We start from the raw sequence: 19,953 nt of genomic DNA on the forward strand, positions 1-19,953 counted from the left end.
CAAAATCCTCAACGAAATACTAGCAAACCTAATTGAGAAGTATATGAAAAAGATTACACACTGTGACCAAGTGGGATTTATTCCTGGAATGCAAGGATGCTTCAACATATAAAGATCAATTGATGTAATACACCACACTGACAGAATGAAGGGAAAAAACACACATGATGATCTCTGTTGATGCGGAAAAAGAATTTGACAAAATTCAACCGTATTTCATGATAAAAACCCTCAACAAACTAGGATTAGACGGAAACTACCTCAACATAATAAAAGCTATACATTAAAAACCCACAGGGATTCACAGAACAAGAACAAATCATCCTGAAATTTGTTTGGAACCACAAAAGACCCCAAATAGCCAAAGCAATCTTGAAAAAGAAGAGTAAAACTGGTGGTGTCACAATCCCAGATTTCAAGATACACTAGAAAGCTGTAGTAATCAAAACAATATGGTGTTGGCAGAAAAAGAGACACCTAGATCAGTGGAACAGGATAGAAAGCCCAGAAATAAACCCATGATTGTATGGTTGATTAATCTTTGACAAAGGAGGTAAGAATATGCAATGGGAAAAAGACAGTCTCTTTGACAAATGGTGCTGGGAAAACTGGACAAGCTACATGCAAAAGAATGTGGACCACTTTCTTACACCATACACAAAAATAAACTCCAAATGGATTAAAGACCTAAATGTGAGACCCGACATCATAAATATCCTAGAAGAGAGCACAGGCAGCAATTTCTCTGACATCAGCTGGAGCAACATTTTTCTGGATACGTTTCCTAAGGCAAGGGAAACAAGACCAAAAATAAACTATTGGGATTACATCAAAATTAAAAGTTTCTGGGGGTACCTGGGTGGCTCAGTCGGTTGGGCGTCCAATTTCGGCTCAGGGCATGATCTCACGGTTTGTGGGTTCGAGCCCCTCATCAGGCTCTGGGCTGACAGCTCAGAGCCTGGAGCCTGCTTAGGATTCTGTGTCTCCCTCACTCTCTGCCCCTCCCCTGCTCATGCTCTGTCTCTCTCTGTCTCAAAAATAGATTAAAAAAAATTTTTTTTAATTAAAAAAAATAAAAGTTTCTGCACAACAAAGGAAGCAATCAACAAAACAAAAAGACAACCTACTGAATGGAAGAAGATATTTGCAAATGACATAGCCAGTAAGGGATTAGTAACCAAAATGTATAAAGAACTTATACAATTCATCACCAAAAAAACCCCACAAAAAATCCAATTAAAAAGTGGGCAGAGGACACGAATAGACATTTCTCCGAAGAAGACATACAGATGGCTAACAAACACAAAATGATGCTTACCATCACTAACCATCAGGGAAATGCAAATCAAAACCACAATGAGATATCACCTCACACCTGTCAGAATGGCTGAAATAAAAAACACAAGAGGGGCGCCTGGGTGGCTCAGTCGGTTAAACGTCCGACTTCCGTTCAGGTCACGATCTCGCGGTTCGTGAGTTCGAGCCCCGCGTCGGGCTCTGTGCTGGCTGCTCAGAGCCTGGAGCCTGCTTCGGATTCTGTGTCTCCCTCTCTCTCTGACCCTCCCCCATTCATGCTCTGTCTCTGTCTCAAAAATAAATAAATGTTAAAAAAAATTAAAAAATAAAATAAAATAAAAATTAAAAAACACAAGAAAAAACAAAAAGGATGCGGAGAAAAAGGAACCCTCATGCACTGTTGGTGGGAATGTAAACTGGTGCAGCCACTGTGGAAAACAGTATGGAAGCTCTTTAAAAAATTAAAAATAGGGGCGCCTGGGTGGCTCAGTCGGTTAGGCGTCCGACTTCAGCTCAGGTCACGATCTCGCGGTCCGTGAGTTCGAGCCCCGCGTTGGGCTCTGGTCTGATGGCTCGGAGCCTGGAGCCTGCCTCCGATTCTGTGTCTCCCTCTCTCTCTGCCCCTCCCCCGTTCATGCTCTGTCTCTCTCTGTCTCAAAAATAAATAAAAACGTTAAAAAAAAATTAAAAAAAAAAGGGATCAAATCGAAAAAAAAAATTAAAAATAAAATTACCATATGACCCAATAATTCTGCTACTGGGTATTTACTCAAAAAATACAAGAACACTATTCAAAAGGATATATGTACCCCTGTGTTTGTTGTAGGACTATTTACAATAGCCAAATTATGGAGGCAACCCAAGTGTCCATCCATAGATGAATGGATAAGGAAGATGTGGTATATATATACAGTGGAATATTATTCAGCCATAAAAAGAATGAAACCTTGCCATTTGCAACCACATGGATGGATCTAGAAGGTATGATGCTAAGGGAAATGTCAGTGAGAGAAAGGCAAATGCCATATGATTTCACTCGTAGATGACTTTAAGAAACAAAACAAATGAACAAAGAAAAAAAGAGACAAACAAAAACCTATATACAAAGAGAACAAAGTGGTGTTGCCAGAGTGGAGACGGGTGGGGGGAATGGGTAAAACAGATTAAGAGTACAAAATCAACCACTGTTACATTGGGGCTTTCTTTATACTGAAGCATGGGGTGGTGATGTCACAAACACAGAATTGACTTTGCATTTATAGTTCCATCCTAAAATTAAGTGTGATGCTTTGGTTCCTTTTAACGGCAAATGGTTTTATTAAACCAGTTGGGTTTGAGGGGTGCCTGGGTGGCTCAGTCAGTTGAGCGTCCAACTTCGGCTCCGGTCATGATCTCACAGTTTGTGGGTTCGAGCCCCTCATCAGGCTCTGGGCTGACGGCTCAGAGCCTGGAGCCTGCTTCACATTCTGTGTCTCCCTCTCTCTCTGCCCCTCCCCCACACATGGTCTCTCTCTCTCTCTCTCTCTCTCTCTTGCTCTCAAAAATAAATAAAACATAAAAAAGAAATTAAAAAATATATATAAAAGAAATTAAAAGCCTTGTGCCCCATGGGAGGGAATGTAAAATGGTGGAACACGATCTAGAGGTTCTTCAAAAAACGCAACATAGCATTACCAGATGATCCGTGGGCAGATACCCAAAAGAATTGAAAGCAGGCTCTTGAAGAGCTCCGTGTACCGCACCTTCATAGCAGCATTATTCACAACAGCTAAAGTGTGGAAGCAACCCAAGTTCCATCAACACATGAATGCATAAGCAAAATGTGGCATATGCATACAATGGAGGATTGTTCAGCCATAAAAAGGACGGAGGTTCCAACACATGCTACAACACGGATGAACCTCGAGTGTGTTATGCTGAGTGAAACAAGCCAGACCCAACAGACAAATACGGTATGATTCCACTCAGACGAGGTAACGTTAGTCATATGGGGGTAGTCAAAGTCATGGAGGCAGAAAGCAGGGAGGTGGTTGCCAGGGACGGGGCAGGGGCAGGGGCGGGGCGGTCCGGGAAGGGAGAGTTACTATCGGATGAAAGAAGCTACGGAGATGGAAGGGGTCACCACAGGGATGTGGCGATGGCCGTACCACATCACAAATGCCTCTGATACCACTGGCCTGTACACGTGAAAATGGCGACGGGAAATTTCATGTTCTGCATATTTTGCCACAATAGAGGAAACTGGAAGTGAAATGGGAGAAGAAAGACCGCAACAAAAACAACCAACAGCACAAGCAAGCCGGGTAGGGCGTGAGAGATGGAGGAATAAGACTGACTTCTATTACGTTTTAGTTCAGAAGTCAGCAGATGATGTATACGGACAAATCTATAAGATACATAAATCGTGTCCCACGGAAGTGCACCCAGATGACCAGGAAACTTCCCTCAAGTTGAGGTCTTCTTCCTCTGGCCTCTGTGTCTCGGTGTGAGCAGGAACCATACACACTTGGCTACAAGAAAGTCATGGTCAGGTGTGAAGGAGGGAGAAGATCCCCTGAACTTGGCATTTGCCACTGCAAGAGAGAGTCCGCGAGTCTCTCTACACCCAAATCACCAGTTTGAATGAACCGCAAATTATAAAAAGCAATAAACGGGGCTTTGTTTTGGGCACATAAACTGAACCGAAATTTGCCCTGATGATCTTTACGTAAAAAGCTCTTGCATGTGGAGGCAGGAAACGGATTTTTTTTTTTTTTTTTTTTTTTACAAGCTTTGTATTCCGAAATCATTGCAGAGTCACGGGAAGTGGCAGAGATAGTACGAAGAGGTCCCAGGTTCCCTTTGCCCGGTTTCTCCCGGTGGTTCCATCTTATCCACGGCATCAAACTCGGGAAACTGACACTGAGTGTGTTGTTTGTCATTTTATCAGCTGTGTGGATCTGTTACTCCCGCTGCAGTCGAGGTACGGAGCCGTCCCACCACCGCAAAGATGTCCCTTCTGCCACCCCTTTATAGCTACACCCACTCCGTTCCCCGCACCCGACCCCCCACGTCACCCCTGACTACAGGCACCCGCTGATTCATTCTCCGTCTCTATCATCTCGAGGATCCTGTTTTAAATCCAGCGCTTGGCCCTGCCAGCTGTGCGACCTTGGACAAGTCACTTCTCTTATCAGGATTTTGGTCATCTCACCTATAGTAAGATGAGGCTGAACTACATCAGCATTTCCCTCAAACGTCCATAGGCCGATGGGATCTTGAAGTTCCGCGGGGATTATGGGAAGGAATATGGTGAAGTAAAGTACGGCCGAGGAGCCCCTTACGTGGGTGTTTCTCCTGCAGGAACTCTGGGGCTTTGCTTTCAAGGTGGCCACGGGATGAGTCAGTCCGCAAAGACTGGTTGACACCTACCACGTGCTAGGCATTTTTCTAGACTTTGGATGGGACAGCGAACTTGGCAAATCACTGTCCCTGAGGAGGTTGGGCCCAGAGGCGGGGGAAAGACATAACCACGTAAATAAAGAAGATGACTCCCAGTACTGGGGAGCGCTATCAAGAAAATAAAATAGGTTCGTGTAATAGAGTAGGGTGGTCAGGGAAGCCTTCTTGGAGAAGGCGACAGCTCGGCGCTGGAACCAGGATGATGAAAACATGGCAGCCATGTGAAGACTCTGGCAGAAGTTGAGGGGAGGGGACGATTCCAAGCAGAAAGGCCATCAGAGGCCCTGAGCCAGGCTGACGGGGGACAGTCAAGGCTCAGAGAGAAGGCCACTGTGGCTGGAAGGCAGTGAGGAGGGAGGGGAGAGGTAAGAGATGATTTTGGAGGGGATGGGAGGCCCCACGCCTTGTAAGTCCCGCAGGCTGCAGTCAGGGGGTTGGCGTTCATTGTGACCGCAATAGGCAACCATCAGAGGCTTCCAAGTGGGGCAATGGCGTGTCTTATTTATGCTTTAGGAAGCTCTCCCTGACTTTAGCGTGTCGGATGAACAGCAGCACCAAGGTGGACACAAGAACAGAGGCAGGAAACCGGGTAGAATGTCATTAGGGATGGCACGGGCTACACTTGACCGCGTCTTGGTCCAGGGCTTGAACAGTGAAATGGTGAAACGTAACATCGGTCTAATCTGGAGGCCGGATGAGAGGGTAAAACCCGGAGGGAAATCACAATCCCTGGGTTATTTTTGGCCTGATCAGCTGGCCGGCTGCCATCTACATAGAATGGGACAACTGGGAAAGGACTTGGCTTTGGGGCGGGGTGGAGGGAAGTGAGACCCTAGTTTGGGCTGTGGTGTGTTCGTTCAGGGTCTAAGTGGAGGTGTAGGTAGTTAAATAGTTGTTAAGGACAGAAGTCTGCAGTTCAAGGGAGAGTCCTTGGCCGGAGACAAAGATTCGAGATCATCAGACAGTAGACGGTCTCTGAAGCCTCAGACCCAGATGAGAGCCACTACGGGGGAGGGAATGAAGATAAAGACAGAGTCAAAGTCGACTCGGGTCCCTCAGGTCAACTATCATTCAGAGATGGTGGAGGAGGAGAGGAGAGCTAAGGAGCCTGAGAAGGAGCTGCGGGTTGAGTATAGGAGGAAAACCCGGGAGAGTGGAGTCAAAGAAGTCCAGACAAGAAAGCTTTTCCAGAAGGAGGAAGTGACTAAGTGTGTCAAATGCCACCGACAGACTGAGAAAATGAGGCTAGAGAATTGACTTTTGGCTTCGGAAAGATGCAGGTTACTGGTGATATATGGACAAGAGCCACTGCCTGTCACGATGGGGACAAAGGGCTGGCTGGAGCAGGATGGAATGCGGATGGGGAGGGGGTGGGGAGGTGGGGGAAGGGCATGGAACAGCAGACACAGAGGGATGAGGGTATCAGGGCAGGGCTTCTCGAAGGTCGGCGATGAGGCATACTTATGGCCAGGGGATAATGACAAGGGTCCGCTAATGAGGGAGAAACGGCTGATGTTTCATAACTGCAGGAGCTCACCCCTGAGAGGGTATGAGGGGATGTCACCAGAGGTGAGGTTGTGTTAGGTGGTTCTCCTGTCACCGTGTCCATTTTTGTCTCCGAAGTCTGTGGTGTCACCACCATCTGAAATTGAGGCTGGGAGTGTGGGAAACTCAAAGAGAGCAGAAGCAATAATGACGTCATCTCAAGAATGAGGAAGGGAAGCTTTTTTGTTTGTTTACTTACTTATTTTTGAGGGAGAGAAGCAGAGAAAGGGGGGGGGGGAGAGAGAGAATCTCAAGCAGACTCTGCGCGCTCATCACGGAGACTGAGGTGGGTCTCGCACCCACAAACCAGGAGATCATGACCTGAGCCGAAATCCAGAGTCGGACACTTGACTGACCGAGCCACCCAGGCGCCCCCAGGATGGGAAGCTTCTAAGGCGCGTTGGAGGAGTCGAGGACCTGCCTGAGATCTGCCGTTTTGATTCTAAAGCGGGTCCAGCTGCACAGGTGTGCTTGTTCTTGAGCAAAATCTGGACCCAACCTGAGTTTGGGGTTTTGCCCTGTGAGCGCGATGGATGGAAAAGGGGGTTAAGGGGTTGGAGGCAGGGCAGGGCCCATCGGGCTGGATCAAGGCCTCTGGGCTGGACATGGAGGACAGTGGGGACGTGGCGGGTGACCCTTCCAAGGGGCTCAGGCCAGTGGCTTGGGGGCCTCCGTGAGCTCAGAGCATTGCTGCGATGGGGCTAATGCAGGGCCTGACCTGGAAGCAGAGGAGGTCGCGTTCAGGGGTTCAGGCTTGAGGTTACCAGGGATGACAGGACTGGAGTGCGTGGCTGAGGTGGGGTGGAGACAAGGCGGTCGCCGTCCCAGGAGGACCCCTGGATTCTCTTACCTTCTTAACCCCTCCCAACATGGCGGCCTGAGAGCTACATCCTGCCAGAGCTGGAAGGGGTAAAGCTCTTCACTGTACCAACAGAGAAACTGAGACCTGCAGAAACTACAATGTCGGAAGCCGAAGTTCTGATTCCCAGCCCCAGAGTGAGGCGAGATTCTTGTTGGTGTCTCCCCATGCCCCGCCCCCAGCCCCGCCCCCTCCCCAGCCCCGCCCCCTCCCTCACCTCCCTCCCGCCCCAGCTCCACAGCTTTCCCCGTACTCTCCAGCCTCTGGGGCGTCTCCTGCAGACCGAAACCCACAGCCACAAGGAGCGCCTTCTTATTAACCATGCCACACGTGTCCTTACAAACGTCCGGTGGCAGATCTGCCCATTTGTTCGCTCATTCCAATGCCCACTCAGTCATTTCAGTCGTTCGTCTGTTCATTCACTCAGTGATTCTACCTTTCGATATTCATTCATTAGGTTTGAGCTGTTAAGCCAAGTGCAAGGAATGAATTCTGTCCCTGTGAAATTTGCTCACCCACGCAACCAACCAGCCAGACATCCGACACATACCGAGCGCCTGCCAGTCGCAGATCTGCACAGGGTTAACATATGGGCGTCACATGTCCCTCAAATGTCTGGCAGGCGTCCAGGCTTTCCCGTGTCCACTGATGATCTATTCCCTGGTTGCAAGCATGTCATGTGTGTGCCAAATGTCTGTTCTTCTAGCCTCTTCCTCATAGCAGAGCTGATAATATGTGAATTGCTGTCGATCAAAGTCCACAAGGCAAGTCTTCATAAACTTCTAAAGCTGCCTATATTTTCATTAGAGGTTTTTTTTTTTTTTAAATCTGAGAGCAATGCTTGCTTATTGTAAAAAATACAACCCGTGACAAAGCATACAAAGTAAGAGAGCTCCCTTATAATTGGCTCCCTCCGTCCCTCCATCCCACGGTGCCAACCACTGTTAAGTGTGGGGAATGACGGAGTGACTGTGGCACGGTTCGTATCCTTCTGGATCTTTTCTGTACATTTGCAAAGGAAAAAAAATGTATACACACACACACACACACATATACATATATACACACATATATACATACAAAATGCACGATTGAGTGTATATTTACAAATTGAGATCATTGACTATTCTTCTGCAACTTGTCTTTTCTCTCTGATGATGAAATGAGGAACATTCTGCCGGGTCAGTGCTTCAGATCTCCTTCATCCCCTCTAAAGGATGCATTGCACTCACAATATGGATGGATCTGGTATATTTAACTGGCTCCTGTCAGTGAATATTGAGGGTGTTTTTGTTTACCCCCCGTTACGATGCCTGCAATGCACATCATTCTGAGCTCTTCTGTATGAGCATTTCTTCCCTCTTTTGTTCCTTCTTTCCTTCCTTCCTTCCTTCCTTCCTCCCTCCCTCCCTCCCTTCCTTTTTACGTAGGCTTCATGCCCATCTCAGAGCCCAGTGTGGGGCTTGAACTCAGGACCCTGAGATCAAGACCTGAGCTGAGAACAAGAGTTGGACACTTAACTGACTGAGCCACCCAGGAGCCCCTGTAGGAGCCTTTCTGAAGGCTCATTCTCAGAAGCAGACTTGCTGGGTCATGAGCATTTAAAATTCTAATGGGGAGGCACCTGGGTGGTTCAGTCGGTTAAGCGTCCGACTCCGGCTCAGGTCATGATCTCACTGTTCCTGGGTTCAGGCCCTGTGTCAGGTTCTGTGCTGACAGCTCAGAGCCCGGAGCCTGCTTCGGATTCTGTGTCTCCCTGTCTCTCTCTGCCCCTCCCCTGCTCGCCCTCTGTCTTGTGCTCTCTCTCAGAAACAAATAAACATTAAAAAAATAAAATAAAATAAAATGTTAATGGATACCAGGTGCCGGACACATAGTAGGAGATTTGTAACTATCTGTGCCATCAAAGGATGCTGCTAGATTGCCCTCCAGGGTCACACTATTTTCCCTCCCACCAACAATACAACAGAGACCTAGAACTGGCCGTTTCTGCCACCAGGTCCCAGCAAGGTTGGGCTTCAGGAGGCCTACTACCCTCCAGGCCGCTCTCCTGCTGCTGGGGGAGGATCTAAGGGCTCTCGTGTCATCTTTGATGAAAAGAACGTAGCAGAAGGTGACCTCCTCCTCCAGGTCTGTAAATCTCATTGCTTACCATCCTCCCACCTGGGTGGGTGCTTACCCAGTGAGGGCATCAGCTCTGAGACTTCTCTAACTGGGGCTAGCCTCATTTACATCAGGCAGACAGATCTTCCTTCTTCCTTCTGCTCCCCTAACCAATCCCTGAAATTGAAGGGAAACATCTCATGGCCGCGCGCATTCTCCTAACCGCCAACCCGACTCTGCTCCTCGGCCCTAACTACTGTTCTCCCTTTGGACCTCTGGCCCCAGCCCCAGCCCTAGCGTCTTTGGAGCTGGCTGTGCCGTGTCCCTGCTTCTGGCCCTGCCACCTGCCTGGGTCATGACCACCCCCCCCCCACCCCCACCCCACCAAAGGATGGGTATTATCGAGAGCCCTGGAGGAGGCTTACAGCAGGGTGCTACCTCCAATCCTCCCAGGAGTTTCAGCCAGTCTTGCCGCTGTGCCCTCCGTCTGGGGAGGAAGGCCAGCATTCATGGGCTGCAGGGGAGCAGCGCAAAGGCAGGATCACGGTGGAGGAGCCATGCCCCGCCTGAGCCCCGAGACACTGGCATGGAAGGTGTCTCTCACTCTGCCTTGCCCAATGCTAGTCCCCCAGCTCCACACTTTGCCGGAGGTCCCATGGTGACTAATGCCCCACGAAGACTCTTCTCTTGAGCCGAGGTGGTGAATGCTTCTTTCCTCTTAGGGGTTAACCCTGCAGACAAGCTCAAGTGGGAGCACCTGGGAACCACACCGGGCTGGAAGAGAAGGGTGAACCTACCCTTTCAGTCTCCTCTTTCCAGGAGATTCCAGGGTGGGGCAGATGGAGATCTCCAGAGACCCTGCCCCACACCCCTCTCCTTTGCCCCCTCCCCACCCCCACGGCGAGAAAGGCAGGGAGCTGAGCGTTACATCTCCTGAGGAGAGCAGTGGGAGGACGGGATGGGGAAGAAAAGAACAGCTACTCCCATGTGGTCCCCAACTTCCTGTCCTCCTTAGCACCCTGAGACCTGGGTGCTGGGTCAGAGCATCTCCAAAGATCCTTTACCAGAGGGTGGTTCACAGATGTTCTGTCCGCCCTGGCTCATCATCAATACATCAATGGTGGGATTTGGGGGTGTGGGGACCACCCCCCACCATCCCCCCCCACCCCCGCAGTGTCTGGGCTCACTCCCCAGTCACCACCCCCCACAGCCAGAGGCAGACTCTCAGTGACGATCAGCTCAGATTTAGTGAGTACACGTTTGGGGGTAGGGGGCAATGGGGTCTTCCCTATTCAGGTAGACCCGGGGGTGGCTCAGAGCCCACGCAGTCCAATCGCGCACGAAACAGGAGTGCCCTCTATAATATCTCGGAGCTGGCTGCCCAGCCAGGATTTGTATACCCCCCAGAAATGGGGTTCTCTCCGCTCCCCAGAGTGGCCCATTCTATTGTCAGGCACCTCCAAGCATTGACATGTTCCTCCTGGCAGCCTCTCACTTGGGATGGGGGTGGGGGGGTGGCCGCTGACACTTCTGACCGGCACTCAGGACAACAGAGGCGGCTGGTGGTGGAGCGGGAAAAGCAATAAGTTAAAACCAAGAACAGCAAGAGACATGGCAGGACGGATGGGGGCATCACGGGGGTCCCAAGAGTCTCTGGCTTGATCCAGGAAGCACTGGGGAGGAGGTGGCCGATGATGTCGTAGCTCCAGGCAGGAGGTGGCTCAGAAGGCTGGGTTGTCGATGCCCCTGGGCATCCCAGAATATTCTTCAGGCCTGGCACTGTAGGGAGGGGGCGGCTCCATGGGGGGCAGGACGGGCTTCAGAATAATCTGCAGGGGAAAGAGGGAACACAGAGTCTTCTCAGGGCCCGGCAGCGGCCGGCACCCGCCAAGTGCCGGCCGTGCGTGTTCGCCAGGGGGAGGGGGGACCCAATGGTGGCTGCAGGGCCCTCTCTAGGTCCAGAGGCCTGGGGTAAGGAGGGCCTCCCTGTAACCTGGACAATAGGGAGGTATGGCCAGCTGAGGAACCGAGCAAGGAGTGGGGCAGAGACACCTACCTCGCTGTAGGGGGGTGGGGGCTCAGAGGTGGACGTCCTGACCCTCTCTGGGGGGGCGATGGAGGGCGGCTCCGGGGGCCCCTGGTGATCCGCTGGGGGGTCCTGCTCCTGTTCTCTGCAGCTGCGACAGAACCGCTTAGCGAGACAGCAGATGCACAGGAGGGGGAGGATGATGAGGAAGGTGATGACGAAGATCCTAGGGCAAGGAACCATCAACATCTCCCTGAGTGTCTGGGCTGTCCCGGACCCCCGCCCCCCGCCCCCCACCCCCGTGGGCGGGAAGGCCAGGTGCCCTGAGGACTGCGCCCGAGGAGCTGGCCCTGGGCTCACCTCAGGGGACTGGAGAAGAGCTCATACTCCTGGCAGCAGCTGTCACCACAGCATTTGAATCCTCTGGGGCAGGTGCTGGGGGAGCAAAGAGACGCTGCTGGTCCCAAGGTGGCAGGAAGATCCCGGCCTCCCCAAAACTCACCCATTTCCTGGGGCCCAAGCCACGCCCTAGCTGCGGGGCCCAGCGGGAGGACACCTGGCGTCGGGACCCAGGATCTGGCTTCTAGGCTCATCTCACTACTTGTGCCAAGTTCCGCTCCTTTCTGGGTCTCACTTTTCCTCATCCATAAAGTGGGTGTAATGAATGTTCTGTCAACCTCACTGAGCAGGGGTGGGGGAGCATGTGGCAGTGGGTGCCAGGGCACTCTAAGGAGATGGCTGGGGAGGGGAGCAGGGGCGACTGTCCCTGAGCTAACTCGAGGAGCCTTTGCCGGTGCCCATGGACTACGAGGTGGGAAGGACAGGGTGTTCCCGGAACACCCAGGGTTGAGTTGATGGGAACATTCATCTGCTCAGGGACCACCCCCTCCTCATTGTGCTCAGGCTTTTTGGCATTTATATATTAAAGTTGGCACAGATGGTTTGCCCGCCCCACCCAGGGTGATGGGGTGGGGCGGGGGGAGCCCTCAGAGAAGAGACAGCAGAGAGAGGGGTGGGGATTAGGCTTTAGACCCGCCCACAGGCAGAAGCTGCTTGGCTGGAGAAGGAGGGCGGGGCAGGGGTGGGATGGGAAACGCATTGGTGGGGGTGGGGGGGGGAGTGGGAAATGCGTTCAGGCTAGAAGGGCAGTGGGTGAGGATGATGGATGAGATGCTTTTCTGTCCCCCCCCAACCCATGAAGGCAGACAGGGCAGGATTTGGGGTGTCTCTTCCTCAGACAGGAAGTTACAGCCCAAAGCCCAGACTTACAAGAAGAGACCACATTTGGCTGCAGCCTGCGGAAGAAAAGAGGCAGAGGTTAGGGGCCGTGAACTGGGGAGCTCATCTCTACCCACCCGCTGCCCAGGTGCAGAGGCTGCCGCAGGTTCGCATTGGGTCAACCCCTTCCTGCTCTCCACCTCACTCCAGGTCTAGGGCTGGAGCCCCAGCTGACACCTGCGGCCCCAGCCCTCCTTTCTCTCCTCGCCACACCCCCACAACACCTCCACTCACGCCCAGGTCTGTCAGCTGGCGCCTTCCCGCCACCCCTCCGATCTATCTCCTTTCCATCTCCTTTCCGTGTGACCACGGCGGTCCAGGGCACCAGCAGCTCTCCTCCGCAGCACCCCCCTCCCCGAATCACTCCCCACACTGCAGGCAGGTTCGTCTCCAGCAAATCCGATCGCCCAAAACCTTCCTGGACGCTCCCTTCAGTGGCTCCCTGTGCCAGGACGCCCGGCGATCAGCTGCTGCCCCCTTGCCCCCTTGCCCACACATCCGCAACCACTGGGAGTCCCCTGCACACGCCTGGCTGTTTGACACTTGCGTGTAAAGGCAGACCACCTTCCTCGTGCCTTCATGATCTGCATTCATCTTTCGGATCCCTGCCTGGCAGGGGGTGGAGGGAAGGGGGGGGGGGTTCCTCGGTCTTTGAAGCCACCCAGATCCTCCTCTGTGGGCCGGGTTTCTCTCTCTCCGTTTCTCTTCTGCACCAGAACTATACCCATCCAGGCTCCAGTTTCAGAATGTAACCGGATTAATAGCAATTATGTGTATAAGCCCTGCCTGGAGCATTCTTTCCCCCAGGTATCCTAGCTCCAGCACCCCCTTTCTGCCCCTCTTACTTAAAAATTAGGGACACCTGGGTGGCTCAGTTGGTTAAGTGCCCGACTTCGGCTCAGGTCAGATCTCATGGTTCGTGAGTTCGAGCCCCGCGTCGGGCTCTGTGCTGACAGCTCGGAGCCTGGAGCCTGCTTCGGATTTTGTGTCTCCCTCTCTCTCTGTCCCTTCCCTGCTTACACTCTGTCTCTCTCTCTCTCTCTCTCTCTCAAAAAAATGAATAAACATTAAAAAAATAAAAAAATAAAAAAATAAAAATTACGTCCACTCCCCCAAGGCACTCCTTTCCCCTCACCGAACTTCAGTTTTCTCTCACAGTCCTTACCCACATCCAACATACTACACAGTTCCTTTTAGCTTGTTCATTGTCTGGTCAGAAGAATGTAAACTCCAAGAGGGCAGGGATTTTTGTCTGTCATCACTGTTGAAAAACCCAACAGCCACAATATTGGCAGAATGAACGAAAAAGAGCCTTTTCAGACGACCTGGTTTCCTTTCCTCCTTGCTGCTCCTCAACTTGGGGGGGGGGGGGTTGGTGAGAGATGGCGGGGGTGAGGGGGGATTCAGGGGTGGGAACTCCTTAGCGGAGGAGAGGTTATCTGTCACTCTACCCTAGCCTCTGGGGACAAACAGCCACAACACGAGCATAAGAAGCCAACTTTGGTCAGACTACCGTGTCTTTGTACCTTTACTCGAAATAATTCAATCACATCTCAGTTGCTAACAACAGTAAAGCCAAGAAAACCAGTGACAACTAATGACTGTTGGGCTGATTCCCCTTTTCTGGGCTCAGCCGCAGGCCAGGCGGAAGCCTCCCCCCACCCCAAACCTTGCCCCCTGGGGACTGGAGCTGGAATCATGAATGAATACTCCCCCACCCCCACTCCCCCACCCCCCTCGCTCCCCAATGTCTGGCCCAGAGAGGGTGAGATCTTCACAGCACACAGGGGCAACTGCAGAGCTGGGGACAGACCAAGGGGGTCCAGGCACTCAGTGGGACCCTCTTCCCCCTCAGATTCCGGACCCCACTTTCCTGGGGCTTTTCTGGCTCCCAACGAAGAGGGACAGAACACAAAAAGGTTCAATCAAGAGTTGCTGTTGGGGAGGGCAGATCTCCCAGATTCTCTCCCCGCCCCCCCCCCCCCTTTAACCTGGGGCAGGTCTTGTCTGGGGTGGCTCAATCTGAGTTTTTTTCGAGCGTCACTGTGGTTGTAAAGAACCTCAGCTTCCGTACATGTGCAGCGTGGATATTATCAGCACCTGCCCCCTGGGGCTGCTGGGAGAAATCAAGAGGATGCTCAGCTTAGTGTTGGTACAAAGGGCTTGCCTAGACTAGGTGGAGAAGGAGCTCGAAGGCTTCGGGGGCAGAGCCAGGAGAGTCTGCACAGTTGTGTGAACGTGCCCTGTTCTGGGGAGGGGGCCTGGGATGTCCTGGCATTCTCTCTCTTTCTTTTTCTTAATGTTTATTTATTTTTGAGAGAGATAGAGCACCAGCAGGGGAAGGGCAGAAAGAGGGAGACACAGAATCCCAAGCCGGCTCCAGGCTCTGAGCTGTCAGCACATAGCCCTACGCAGGGCTCGAACCCAGGAGGCGGGGCTGGATCATGCCCCAAGCAGAAGTCGGACGCCCAACGGACTGAGCCACGCAGGCACCCCTGTCGCAGGCATTTGTAAACAGAAGTGAGAAATCCCTGTTTTAGACCCATGTCAGTTGCCACGATAATCTGCCATCCCAGGAATGGACAGATTTCCTGCATCATTTTCAGAGTTCAACGGAGGAATGGGAGGAAGGAGAGGGTGCTTAATCCCTGCCTCAGGCTCAGAATCACTGATTCCAGAGGTCAACGCAGCCTTGGGTCAGGCAACCAGCTCAAGTCCTGCACAGACTAGAATCCTACCCGCGGCTCCTAGAAGGGGTGGAAGGAGCCTTCTCTCCCCTAAGGCACAGGCAGAGACACAGTCCCAGAGAGGGCCAGAGCTTCTCCCAAGGTCACCCAGCACTAGAGGAACAAGACAGTTAGGGAGACGGGCTGGCCGGGCGTCCACACCTCAGTCCCGGCTAGTGCCCGCTTTCGGACTAGCGGGAGGAAGCGGGAAGGATGAGCCCAGGCTAATATGAGGGTCAAAGTCCCCACTCACAGACAGGCGCTAGGTGTCAGATGGTGGTGGGCGGGGTCCAGGGCCCTCTACACGGTCCCCCCACAGGCGAAGGAACCCAGGCTTTCTCAGGGCCTTCCTCCGCTGCCCTCACCTCCACCTCCCAGCCAAAAAGAGAAAGGAAGTTGCTAACTGTGTACGGTCACCAGGGAATCCTGACAAAGGAAGGTGGTGACGGCGCTCCAGAGGTAGACCCCTGACCCACAAAGTTCAGGGCCCTGGAAGTTCTGTAGCTTACCTCCCAAGCGCTCACCTGTTGGGGGCCAGCCAGCAGGCTGAGCAGCAAGGTGGGTACGAGGCCTGGGACCCAGGTGTCGGACATCCTGGCGTGGGGGCCACAGAGCTTCCGTGTGTGTAGGGGGGAGGAGGGGAGAGGCGGGGCCACGACCTCTCCCACGTCTCTCCACCTATGGGGCCCCGCCTCGGGCAGGGGCGGAGCTTAGGCACCCGCGAAGGGCCGGTCGTGGGACAGGGCGGGGGAGGGGAAGAAATCTGGGTTGGGTTTTAGGAGGTAGAAGAGGTTAACTGGGAAAAAAAAAAAAAAAAAAAATTGTGGGGTCAGTGCTAGACTGCAGAGCCACTCCTTGCCAATCCCCGCTCCTCCACCCCTAAGTGAGCCCCGGCTTGAGAGGGACAGTGCTGCGCCTGGCCCGGGGCCGGGATGGGGGGTGAGGGGGTTGGCGGCGGGGCGGGGGAGGATGCCGGCGAAGCGACCCGCCCGCTGTAAGTCCCTTTCCACCTGGGTTTGCGGGGGGCAGTGGTTGCGGGAGAGGGAGGAGGCGGCTCGGGAGTGGATTGAGGGCATTGTATGGGGTGGGGTGGGGGGTGGGGATGTGTCACCTTCATTTTTGGCCAAGAAGGAGGGAGAGGCGGCCTGGTTGATTTCAGGAGCACAGCGCTAGTACACTCGCGTCCCCCGGCGTCCCCTGCAATCCTGGGAGGATGTGGGGACACACTTCCTCCATTTGACTTGGGGGAAATTAAGGCCCAGGGTTAAGAGCCGCGGCCGCTGGGGCCAAGCGGAAGCCAGGCGAGCAGGGGCGCGGCGAAGCAGGCCCATCCGGATTCCTTGGAAAGACCCCGCGGAGGCTGTCCCGGCTGAGAGCGCCGGATTCCGACCCTCGGCGGCCGCGCCCCGGCCCTCCAGGCGTCCTGTGCTTCCCGGCTCCGGCCGGCAGGTGGCAGCATCGCCCAACGAGGGATTCCCACGGAGCCCCACAGCGTGCGGCTGGGACCTGGGGCCGGGTCTCCCCGAGGGAGAGAGCTGGCTAGCGGGCGGCATGCGGGGACGCCTCGATGGGCGTTGGGCGCAGGGTGAGAGCCAGACACCCAAAGGCGGATGAGACTTGGGGACACCGTGCAGGAATCGGAGAGATGGAGCCCGCCCCCTGGGGAGAGGGCGAAGGGGAGATGATGGGTGGGTGCTGCTCCCGGCCTGGGGAGACGCGGAGGGCTCCCGGAGAAGCTCGGTTCCCGGGTGCTTAGGCGTCTCCTGCTGGGTCTCAAGTCGGACTTTGCCACTGCAAACTATCCCCAACTTAGTAGGGACGGACAGACTTCCTCCTCGGACTGTCCTTTCTTTTTCTCTCACCGCTTTCTCTTTATCTCTGGCTCCCATCTCTGTCTTTAACCTCTCCTTGTGGCTCCCCATCTCTCTCTCTCTCTCTCTCTCTCTCTCTCTCTCTGTCCTCCTGTTTGTTTCTGCCCATCACTGTCTCCACGCGGTTTGTCTACATTTCCGCTTGTTTTCCCATCTCTGTTCTCCTCTGTTTGTTAATCACCGCTTGTCTCTTTTGGAGTCTGTTTCTCTGTGTGTGTGTGTTTCTTTCTTTTGTCTCTGATTTGGTCCTGTGTCTCCCTGACTGTGTTTCTCACTCACTCTCCTGGACTCTGTCTGTCCCTCCTTCCCTGTCTCTGTTTCTCATTATCTCTTGGCCCTTTTTTGCCTCTAAGGACAGAACCTTCCAGTCTCCTGATCCTGGTGGAATTAGGGTCTGGCCCCAGAAAATGCCCTCTATTTCCAGTTCCTGGTGATTCTGAACTTGGAGAAGGTCCTGGGCAGGCGCACCTCTTCTCTCCTACCCATGCAGTTGGCTCTGGCCCCAGCTAGCCCCTCTAACAAGTCCAGGGAGTGCTGGAACCTTCTCCCAGCAGCACCCCTACTGCTGCCTCCTTAGTGGGGTTGTTGCTCACTTGGGCTTCCCTCCTGCCCCTGCCCTTGCCCTGTCGCACCAACACACCTCGCCTAGGGTGTTTCGCTGGGTCCCCTGCCACTCTGCCCAGGCTTGGAGACCTACAGAGTCGTGTCCTTTAGGGGAGAGAAAGATGGGTGAGCTTAAGGGAGGAGGGCATCTTGGTGGGGTTGGGGGGTGGGCAGAGAATGGCAGGGCTGAGAAGGGGACAGAAGACTTGGAGGGGTAGACGTGAGAGGCTGTGAGGACTGACTAGGTGAAGGGGCCAGTCAGGCACCAGTGCCCTGAGGAGGGGCAGGAGGAGGGCAGGAGGCTGGCATGGCTCCCCTCTGGCTCTCTGGCATCCACCTGACACAGATCTAGGGTTGCCAGACAAAATACAGGATGCCCAGTGAAATTTGAGTTTCGGACAAACTGAATAATTTCTTTAGTACGAATATACTAAATATTCCTATGCAATATCTGGAACATACTTATGCCAAAATCTGTTTGTCGCTTCTCTGAAATTCAAATGTAACTAGATGTCCCGCATTTTTATTTGCCAAACCTGGCAACCCTACCCATCTTGCTAAAATGTCATAGGGACAGACATCTGAGAATGGCTACTCCACCCACCCCCTGCCCCACATCTCCCCAGTGGGAAAGTGAGGCTCATGGGGCGGGGTCCCGAGGGCATCTGGCACCTGCCCCTTGGGTACGCATTTTTTTTTTTTCATGACACCAAACTGCCTTTCTGCGTGCCTTCCTGCGGTTGGGGACAGGGCAAGGGAACTGGAGGCGGGTGGTCCCAGCTCAGTCAGGCCAAGAACACCAAGCCCTGATGTCAACATCCATCATGGCTCCCAAGGGCCCCAGCATTCTTGGTGGGTGAGGTCGGGTGGTGGTGGGGGCGCAACGGGGCCCCAGCCTGAGCAGACAGGGGGCTTTCTTGTCTAGAGGCAGGACCGTCTGGCACAAGGACAACATCTGTTCAACGCTTAATCTGGCAATGGGGGGGTGGGGGGGTGGGGAGCGTGTACATGCGTGCACGTGTATGCTCAGGCACGCAGGGCCAGGAGGGCAGGGAGGCCCGGAGACCTCAGGCAGTCTGTGGGTCCCTCTAGATTCCAGGCCAAATTCCATGTGGGGTTTCCCAAGAGCGGCCGAGTCGAAATGTCTTCATACTCGCTAGCTGCCTCCTCGGCCCATTCACCAAAGAACGAGCTGATTGTCTACATCCTACAAACGCCCAGCTGCAAGGGTCTTGGAGGTCAGCTGGTCCACCGGCTCCCTTCTCGGGGAAGCCAACCGGAGCCCCGAGGGCCGGGAAGGCCAAGCCACACGGGCTGTTGGGCTGAGTCAGGACCAGAACCAGGCAGGTCTCGACACCCCCACACCCAGAGGCAGCCCCCGAGCAAGAAGCTGCCCGGGGGGCCCGCTTCTCCGGTTGAACTCCTGACAGGGGGGGTGGTTGGGGTGGGAAGGCTTGCCCAGCCCTGGGTGAGAGGGAAGAGCCTGGCTGGAGTTCTGATCGTCTCAGCCCCTCCCCTGTCCTGTGATGGCCACGGACACCCATAATGGCTTATGGCATTGGGCTGGGATCCTTCTTTTCAAAGCCTGCAGAACATTCTGTTCTAGCCCAGCTCTGCCGGCAGGGACAGACAGTATGATGCTGCGTCGGTAAGTCTGCCACTGCCGTGTGCCGTGTGATCCTCGTCAAGAAGCTTCTAACCTTCTCTTTGCCTCTGTGAACCCTGTGGAGGGGCATGGGGGCGGCAGACAGGGCCTCCTTCGTCACATGGGGTCACCGTGAGGATGATGTAAACCGCTCGCTGTCAGCATACCGTGATGGTAAATAAATGTTAGCTTAATCATAACGAGCAATAAATGTTTAACTCCCGGCAGAGCAAAGGGGCCCCAAACTCCTTCTCTCCATTTCCCCTGGAGGCAGAGTGAGGTACCAAGGAACGAAGGGTCTTGCTCCTCTCTGAGAACCTCTCTCGGTCCCCTCTGGATGGGCCACCAAAGTCCAGCTACGGTCCCCCCCAGAACACCCGGCTCCTAGCCCCCTCTGCTGCTGGTCAAGTGAGTCTGGGCCAAGGAAGAGAGCGCGGGGCCCGTGACCTACCTCAGAGAGAGACCTAGAGAGTCTCCTGGAGACTCACAGGGGACTGGTTGCGGCCAGTTCTCTCCACCTAGAAACACCTGTTCCCAGACCCCCTCCCTGAAACCTCACA

The 19,953-nt window shown here is 53.8% G+C and overlaps 1 protein-coding gene across 2 annotated transcripts; it reads right to left on the reverse strand.

Moving 5' to 3' along the window:
• Positions 1 to 10,472: 10,472 nt before the first annotated feature.
• TMEM92 (transmembrane protein 92) lies at positions 10,473 to 19,118 on the reverse strand. 2 transcript variants are annotated; one of them, XM_078437292.2, is made up of 6 exons: positions 16,386 to 19,118; positions 15,784 to 16,070; positions 12,540 to 12,565; positions 11,631 to 11,705; positions 11,301 to 11,496; positions 10,473 to 11,073 (listed from the first exon to the last, which is right to left on the reverse strand). In XM_078437292.2, exons 2-6 carry the CDS (start codon positions 15,865 to 15,867, stop codon positions 10,966 to 10,968), a joined length of 489 nt encoding a protein of 162 aa, XP_078293418.1. In that variant the 5' UTR covers positions 15,868 to 16,070; positions 16,386 to 19,118; the 3' UTR covers positions 10,473 to 10,965. The 2 variants fall into 2 exon arrangements, with proteins under 2 accessions (XP_078293418.1, XP_078293419.1); XM_078437293.2 differs by having other exon boundaries at positions 15,799 to 16,070; positions 16,386 to 16,670.
• Positions 19,119 to 19,953: the final 835 nt, after the last annotated feature.

The sequence above is a fragment of the Panthera onca genome, chromosome E1 (assembly GCF_046562875.1).
Source record: "Panthera onca isolate mPanOnc1 chromosome E1, mPanOnc1 haplotype 2, whole genome shotgun sequence".
Classification (NCBI taxonomy): Eukaryota; Metazoa; Chordata; class Mammalia; order Carnivora; family Felidae; genus Panthera; species Panthera onca.